Genomic DNA, 9,136 nt, shown 5'->3' on the forward strand with positions numbered 1-9,136 from the left:
TCGTTGTTGTTTTAAACAAGGGGGTTTACACCTTGCGGATTTGTTTCTAAGTATTTAACAATGAGGGTGCTTGCTTTATAGATATGTTGGCCATCTGATTTGCTAATGATGCATTTAAAATCAAGTGCAAATTCTAATCTTTGCTCACAAGACCTGAGCCAAACTGTTTAATGATACACAAGCTGATTTCTCCTTCCATATGTAGCACGTGGGATAAGCATGTTTGTGGGAGCCAAGCTATGGATTATGTTTCCATATGGAGCCACCCCAGGTAAGAGCCATTCCTGGAAGGTCTATGAATGCCGTTATGGCTAGAGGGCATGCTTTTTTGTTCACCCACCACAGGGCTGGGTTTTGGTTGCACTTTTATTTTGGTGGGCAGCTCAATTCCATTCACAGCACGTCTGTCTATGTTTCCACACCCTTGCAAAGGAATCCTTGTGGCCACCCGTGAGCTAAACTGTGTGGAGAAAGAGGCCATAGCACCAAAGGAATGTGCTGTCTCCAGACAGCCTGTGCACTTGAAGCATGGATGGTGAGAGCTGTCTGGAGGCCCATGATGGCAAAGCTCTTATGCCATGGCCTTTCTCTAAACAAGGGTGGTGTGGGAGGTACAGCATGCAACAGAGAAAAGGCAACGGGTTTGAACAGCACCAGGACTTAATCCAAAGCTTCTTAACAACACATTGTGACGTGGAGCACTTATTTCACCTGCTTTAGCTGCGATCCTCTCACCTGTGAAACGGGCATAAAAAAATCCACCTTAATATGGCATTGTTGTGAGAACTGAAAATAATATACATAAAGAACCTGGCACTGATTGGCGTTGAGAGGGTGGCACTCAGGAGCTGGTTGAGGATGCTGCAGTCAGGCAGTGTACATGGTACCTTTCACATCCATCTCTTAGTTCCAGGCACAGTTGCCTGTGAGACAGGCATTGCTCTGACCATCTCCAGTTTATAAACCAGGAAACAATAGAAGCAGGAAGCCCAGTGAGTTGGCCCAGGTCAGACAGGTCTGGATCTATACTGGACCATTGGACAATAAGTCTCCTCCTGTTCTTCCTCTTCTCTTTTCTATGTAGCATTTCCCTTTGCTATTGCTGGGAGTTTAACAGAACTTAATCTCAGACAAAAGGAATATAATCACACTTGTATATCTGGGAACTTAAATGGTAGCAATTCAAGCAAGTTCAGGAACACTCTAAACTCTCCCCAGCCCCTCCTACACTTGTAATAATATTCCCATGCATACCACATGCCACTTATCACTTTGGGCTTCTCTCTTCCCTGTCATCTTGCTGATGATAAGTAGGCTAGATCATGACTCGAGTCTCCCACAAGCAGACCTCTGTGCAACTTTGCTATACGTGGTCCCCCTTGATCAGCGTGCCTAGGTTATGATAACCTACCAGCCAGAAAACGCTCAGAATTAGAAACAGCTCAATAGGTTGTAATAATCAATATTTCACCATGCCCTGGAAGTGACCTTGAAAACAGATTTTGCAAGTTTAGGGAGAGACAGCATGTAGTTTGAATGTGCCAGGGTTTTAAAGAATATCCATAAGATTAGCATAAAATAGCAACAGACATTTGGGTTACAGAGCTTTGGGTAACTCTGCTTAACAACGGAAGGTCAGAGTATCCAACAGCACATACTGAAGGGATAGAGCTCACTGCCTGCTGATGCGTTGGCAGAACAGCAGGGCAGACACCGGGGCAGGTGGAGCAGAGTCGCCAGCTTATCTGTTTGCATTGCTTTGCAGAGATTGGAGTGCTGTTCCAGGTTAGCTTTGGAACAGGTTTCTTGGGGCCCGTTTTTGTTCATATATAAATGCATTAATGATACCCACCGAGGGGGTAGGCACTGGTGTAGGCCTGGCTTTATTTTCATCATTTGGCAGGCCTAATTACAAGTGAGTCTGTGTGCGGTGTCCCTGGGAATCTGGGTATTACCTCTTTGTGCTGTGGTGCCATTACAGCTTGACGTTATTGAAAACAAAACTAATTAAAATAGTTTATTTCTGAGGCAGACTCTTAGCCCATAACAAAGTGTAGATAGCTGTGAGAGGAGGCTGATTGCCTTGTTCTGAGATGGAGGGACCAAAGCCCCCAATCTCTGCTCCCTGTGTGTGTTGCTTCTCTCCTGCACCAGCCCTGGGAAATCGGGGGAAAGAGCAGCTTATTTTGGACATAATGACCAGAGTTTGTCTTCAAGGCTATAGGGCATGGAAGGCTGTTAGTTTTGCCTTCCACCCAAACCTAATCTTCGTGGGCACATCATTCACGTGACAGGTCAGTATTCCAGCAAAACAGGTCCATCTTTGGATCCCTCTCTTCCTTATTGAATGCGCATTCATCTGCAGAAGGATTTTCATGTCAGGGAGAGCAAGTGGGGCCCAACTGTGTCTATGGAGAGCAGAGCTCTCTCTCTCTCTCTCTGTGTGTGTGTGTGTGTGTATGTGTGTGTGTGTGTGCATGAGAGTCTGTGTGTGCATATGTGTTGATATATATACACTTGCATATGAATTGTGTGTGCATGTTGCACATATGCATGAATATCTGAAAGCCTGTGTTTGTACATGCGTGTATTTGCCTGCATGTGTGTGTGTGGGGGGGGGGGCTATAGTTCTAAGTAGTGGTGTTTAGATCAGTTCCAGGGAGAGGCTGCTCAACTCCAGCAGTAGACACTAGGTTCTAGGCGTTTCTTACAAGGATATTTACAGGCTTTCCCCACATCAAGAACATAAATATCTGGTTTATATTAGGGATAACATGGGTGGCCAGCACTGCCTTCTGCCCTTCTATACGGCTTGCAAACTTTATAAGCTGTGTTGAAGCCAGGCATGCTAAGTTCGTTTCTCCAGCCATTGCCCATTGTTGTCCATCCCGCCCCTCCTACCCACTGCAGCACCAGAGTGGCTCCAGATGATTTGTGAATGATTCTGCTAATCTTACTTTGGGCCATCAAAGTTAGCATTTCACACAGTCTTCACATGCCACCAAATATTGTCTTCATTTGATTTACTTAAATTATTTCAAGATAGAAAAATCATTCAGAATTGGAGAACTGTACAGATCCCGATGGCCAACCAGAACTGGCCTGCAGGCCACAGTCTGTCAACCCCTCCCTCAAATATAAGGTAGTTATCAACAGGAAGGATGAACTCTTGCTATTGAATGGCAGTGAGTTGTCAGCACTCTGCAGGAAGCAGATGGCATGCCCAAAGGGATGATGGGAAGAGCTGCTGGGAAAGAGGAGTGTTCGCTGTGCTGTGAGCAGGTTAAGGGCCAGCAATGGTCAGTGAAACACCCCGAGAGAGCAGACTGAAGGGAGAAAGGAGCTGTTGCCTTTCTTGGGACTGACGGTCCAAGGGCAGAAAGCTGTGCAAGTTAGAATCTGGTGGGCGCCTAGCTGTTGGCAGGCTAAACCTGCAGGAAGAAGCCTGGGAGAAACATTGCTCTACCGTCTCTCCTCTTGTTTTTTTTTTTTTTTTTTTTTTTGACTGATCACACACTGTGGTGCAGAGCAAGGGGCAGAAGGAACTATCTCTAGATAGGGCGGGTGGGAAACACTGAGCATGTTTTAGAGGCATGGCTACTCCAGCAACAGTGTGCCACAGTTGAGGTTTCTCAGTTCTGTAGGCACGGGATTTGCTTTTGTTTTTAATCCTTTGTGTGTAAATTTAATGTGCTCGTGTTTATAAAACATAAACAGTCTAAAAACCCTTGTCACAATAGGTGTTGGGTTGTGATTTAGAGATTTAGGTGGCCTCGCTTGGGACTGTAATGTGCTGTTACTTTTTTGATGTCACATTATTAAATGCTTATCATAAAACAAGACCATAGCTCTGCTTCATGGAAATAGATTTTAGCCATTGATGTGCAATGGAAATGTAGGTTAAATATGATACTTCCTCTTCAGACAGTGCATTAATCTTAAGTAGGCATTTGTTGTAGGAGCTGATTTTGGGGGAAAGTGTCACTTAGTCTAGAATTATCAGCAACACAGGCCCAGGGTGGACAGTCGGCCATGGGTCTGAAGTCCTTTACTTTGAACAGTGTTCTAACCTATTTATGCAAATGCTTGAAATGAAAATATTTTACATTTTGATTGAGCTAGAGGTGCCTTTGATTTTTAGTAAAAGCTCTGAGAAATGAGATGACTAGAAATAAGACAATCTTGCTTACAGAAGGTTCTGGTAGAGATTATTTTTCAATGACTTTTCTTGCTTCCCTTACAGTGGAGCTAACCCACTCTTGGTCACATGCCCTTAAAGTTGAGTCTTGTCTCGGCCATTTTGCTGGTTTATACAGAGATGACCTATGAGTTTTGTGCCAGTTTTAGTGAGGGAGGAGTCAGTGCAGTCCATGATGTATGGATGGGTCCCTAGAAGTCATTCTCTGGCATAGGCCTGGTGGGAAAGCATCTTATGATGCTGGCATTGCTAGCTACCAACTGCAGATAACTTTTAAATATTCCAGGAGTGGAAGTTGTCAGGATGTCTTGGACCTGGTCTCAAGTATTAACTGTATTTCTGACATCTCTTTACTTTTAGACTCAAGAATCTTTAAACCCAAACAACTTAGAATACTGGATGGAAGATATTTATACTCCAGGCTATGATTCATTGCTAAAACGAAAAGAAGCTGAATTCCGACGAGCCAAGGTCTGCAAGATTGCTGCTCTCATCACTGCGGCTGCATGCACGGTCATTCTTGTCATTGTTGTGCCCATCTGCACGATGAAGTCCTGAACCTGTGGACCCAACATTACATGCAGCTCACAGCTTCCACTGTTTTCTTCTGGATTTCTAAAGCTCACCTCAGTGTGGATGTTTGTTGAAATAGAGAAAAAAAAGTCTCAGATGCTTTTCTACAGGGCTGAAGATTTTCTTCAGAGAGTATATCCTCTAGAAAGAAGTCTACCTAGCTGTTAAGCTTAGCTGTAGTTAGACTCTGATATATTTTCAAAAGTACAGTACCTTTTTCCACATAATGAAGGCCATGAATTATCCGTAAAAAAAAAATGAATATTCCAAGCAAAAGGAAAAAAAGGAAGACTAATTAATTGTCTTCTTTCATTTTGATGATGATTCATAGTGGGCATTAAGTTATGCAGAACAGATCCAATATTTGCTCTTTGGAGGAGCTGATGGTGTCACAAAGATGAAAAGGCAACAGGGGTGGGATCAGTTTCTTTAACAGCCTAAGACTGTTGCTGGTGAAATAACTGGATGTGTCCACCAAGAATGTGGCTTCTATTCAGTTATCAAGGGCTACTGACTTCCTCCTTGCCCTTCTGCCATTGCCAGTGTAGATCTTCTGAATTCCTGCACTTCTTCATAGTGATATTCTGAACCCTCTTCTTGGGCCCAGGTAGCAAGCAGCCATACATCCACACCGAGCATGATATACAGTGTTCTTTTTTTTTTTTTTTTTTTTTTGCAGAATGAGTAGGCCACATATCTATTGTCCCCATCATGATGGGAGGCTTTCCTGCTGGGGTATGTTCAACATCTGACGGTCACTGACAGCCCAAAGGATGTCCTGTTCTTGCTCTGGCATGTGGCTCTGTTCCTTGATTTTCAAACTCTTGGTGGTACCCGACACTCTACTTTGAAGAGTTTGGAACTTGTCCTTGTGCCTTGAAGAGCAGAGACAATGGTGACACTTTGACATTCTAATGTTAAACCATGGTTTCCGTCCATCACTGGTACCAACCATTTTCAATGACTTTTAAAAGAATGTTTATTTGATAATCTGATAAAGGCACTAAGGTCTCCTCAACTACAACATCTGCTCCAGAGTTTTGAATATTTGTCAGCAGCGCAAAAAATAGAATCTACTTAATCATCTATCATCTTATCTATCTATCTATCTATCTATCTATCTATCTATCTATCTATCTATCTATCTATCATCTATCTACATGTCTAAGTATCTGATTTTTGTTTGTTGTCTTCTCTGCTAAGTAAATTGAGAGCAAGACTTTTCCAAGTGTACAAGAAGCTGTTGCAATTTTATTAGAATTTGATCTCTGTTTCCTCCTGATTGGTGCTTTGACAATAATTGGCGAAAAGACTCCTTATCAACATCTATGTCTAATGTCTTACAACAAACTAAAGAAAAATGATTGACAGAGTCTAAAAACCTTAAATTGATTTGATAACAAACTGGCATACACACATTGTGGTGGTAAGTATAATCACTTTGGAAAGTATGTACACTTTCTGCAAGGGGAATCTGAGACACCTTCTAATTTCTAAAGCAATAGGAGTCCAGCATCCATTCTAAATAATTCCAAACGATGCTGAGCTTGCTGCACTGGATCCTGTTGTCACTAGTGAAGAGTAGACAATGCACTTTAGGATGCTAACAGATGACAACAGAGGTCTTCATGATATCTATTTCTATTGATATGTTATGTTTACTAGTGGATCTTCAATGAGGTGAATGAAACTTAAGCCTTAGAATGAAATAGGACTCGGCAATGAAAATGAATACATACACACACACACATACATACATACATACATACATATATGCATGCATAAATACATGTCTGTTGTGAGAATTTTAGTCTTTTGGTGCCCTGTTTTGGATTGGGCACTTCAAATAAGATTGTCTCTTTCTCTCCAAAGAGGATATACTATATTACATCCTTTGGAGTCCCTTTTCCACCTCCTTATTGTGAACAATGACTCTGTACTACATTCTGATGTCACCATTCTGCCCCACAACACAAACTAAACTGTCAGAGAGTCAGAGATAGCAGCTTCAGCCTTCAACTTCTTGATCTGTGACTTTAGAACAGCAGAGATGTACTCTCCTAGATAATAAAAATTTTGTTGAACTTGGCATTAGCACACACCTTTATTCCCAACACTTGGGAGGCAAAGGCATGTGGGTCTCTGTGAGTTCAAGACCAGCCTGGTCTACAGAGTGAGTTCCAGTATGACAGTCTCCAAAGCTACACAGAGAAACCCTCCCTCAATTTTTTTTATGTTAAATCCCAACCCAAATCCTCCATTTGACAGGTGGGATTATGAAGGCCAGATATCACTCCCTCTATAAAACCACTGATATAATGAAGCCAGTCACACTTCATCCACTAGGACAAATCTATTTCTAATGGGCCCTATGTGGATCATGTACCTAGATACCTAGGGAGGGCATGACTATAAACATAATTCAAGCATAGAGGTGAAAGAACTCTATAGAATTTTCTAATACCTTTTTCATTTCTGGGGAGGTAACCAAAGAAATCCAATCTTGTTCTAAGTCCAGTATAAGTCCGACTCAATGTTGTCACATAATGAAAGCATCTAGACCTGATAATAAACCAGGAGTCAGATCATGAAGGGGAAAGTAAGGAAGGAGGTTTTCTCTGGAAAGTGGCCATCCTCAGGCAGATGGTACTGAGGCTGCTGTTGAAGGACCACACCTTTGCCATATCTATGAGCTCATGAATGCCTGGAGTCTTAGAATTCATAAAAGATTATGTTTATAGTTATATCTCTTTCTCTTTGACTCCAAACTCGCTTTTCTTAGATCCCAGACTCACCCTAGCTCCCCCAACCACTCAATTTTCATAATGAAGTAAGATAGATTACTTGACAGAAAAGTATGCATCCCCTTTGTATAATATGTTCCCCTCCTCTCCTGTTGCAATGTCCCCTCCCAAAGTGAAGGTAACTGACTGACCTTCTGTACTGAGTGTCATAATTTCGCTCTATAATTTTTTATAGAAAGTACATATTTTGTACCCAAAGCTTAAGTCACTTCATGTTACAAATTCATTTCATTGTTGTTGGTTTTTTCTTTTGCTTTTTTATTTATAACATTAATCAGATAACTTTACCATTGAAGGGATTATTTTGCAATCAAATGTCTCTATACAGTGATGGAATTTAGAATAATGTCATCCTTTTTACTAGTCTGAATTTGTTTTGAACACAGCCTTGCAGAAAAGCAATCACTATCAAAAGAACTTTTCAACTCTCTGCTATCAGGCATTTTATTCTAGCATTTCCTTGTTTAAACTACTGATAAAATGAAGCCAATCACACATCATCTGCTGTCAGCTAATCATAAATTACATGTTACTTTAGGGCATGCAGCCATGTGAATAATACATTGCAAGGCTAGCTTAATAGATATGATAAAAACAATCAGTGTTCTGAATATCTGTACTATTGTTGCCATTGTCTTAATTCCTTGTGACACTTTATTTGTTTATATTATTGCACAAAACCCCTCTGCTAATGGTTTAATGGTATGAAAATTTATAGATGTTGGAATTCAACATGCTTCCTATTATTAATATAACCAACCTACAAGAATATTGTGATCAATTGTGTGAATACCAAATCATTATATACTGTATATTGTACTACAGAAATTTGTATTTTAAGGTAAAGATTTGAGTAACTGTTGGTATAACTGAAGAGTATGAGATATTTATTAAGTAATAGTGAGAAATGCAACAACCTTCCTTATTTATGCCTTATGAACAACAGAGTGTGAAATGTAAGGCACAGTTTTATGTGAAGCCCCTAAAGAGATGGGTTTCCTTGAAGGCAGGGATGGTGTCTTTCTATGTTTGTTCTGTACAGCTCTCAGCACACTCTTGGTGCTTGATAAATGTTATATAATACCAATAACTAAGCACATTTTTAGATCTTTTTTCAAATGGCTTGTGTAAAATTTGGTTAATGTTGGTTTGAAGCTATCATGTAAAATCTGCCTCTCCAAATGTAATCCAAATAAATGGAAAATATGCAGTGACTTGTAATGAGATTTTATTTTATCCATAAAGTATAGGGTTCAGGTTTATGAACATGTTACAAACTGTCCATCTTAATTCTTTTTCCCAAATTGAATGATTCCAAAGTTGTTGAAAGGAGCGGCGGCGGGCTGCATCCCACCACCCGGCTAGCTTTACACCAGAAATAATTACACGGAAACTGTATTCTTTTAATCACTGCCTGGCCCATTAGCTCTAGCCTCTTACTGGCTAGCTCTCACATCTAGATTAACCCATTTCTAATAATCTGTGTACCACCACGAAGTGGTAGCTTACCAGGAAAGATCTTAACCTGCGTCTGTGTCCGGTGGGAGAATCATGGCGACTG

At 41.1% G+C, this 9,136-nt stretch overlaps 1 protein-coding gene across 3 annotated transcripts in view; it reads left to right on the plus strand.

Moving 5' to 3' along the window:
- Minar1 (membrane integral NOTCH2 associated receptor 1) overlaps window positions 1-8,785 on the plus strand; it is a 34,496-nt gene extending 25,711 nt beyond the window's left edge. Inside the window, exons 4-5 of one of the 3 annotated variants that reach the window (XR_012909970.1) lie at window positions 206-271; window positions 4,559-4,687. Coding sequence is in view for 2 of the 3 variants with exons in the window: in XM_075965026.1 (XP_075821141.1) it covers window positions 4,559-4,756 (198 nt within the window). In the remaining variant the exon portion in view is untranslated. Of the gene's footprint in view, window positions 1-205; window positions 272-4,558 lie in introns of all 3 variants that reach the window. The other 2 variants (XM_075965027.1, XM_075965026.1) reach the window with 2 other exon arrangements.
- Window positions 8,786-9,136: the final 351 nt, after the last annotated feature.

The sequence above is a fragment of the Microtus pennsylvanicus genome, chromosome 3 (assembly GCF_037038515.1).
Source record: "Microtus pennsylvanicus isolate mMicPen1 chromosome 3, mMicPen1.hap1, whole genome shotgun sequence".
Classification (NCBI taxonomy): Eukaryota; Metazoa; Chordata; class Mammalia; order Rodentia; family Cricetidae; genus Microtus; species Microtus pennsylvanicus.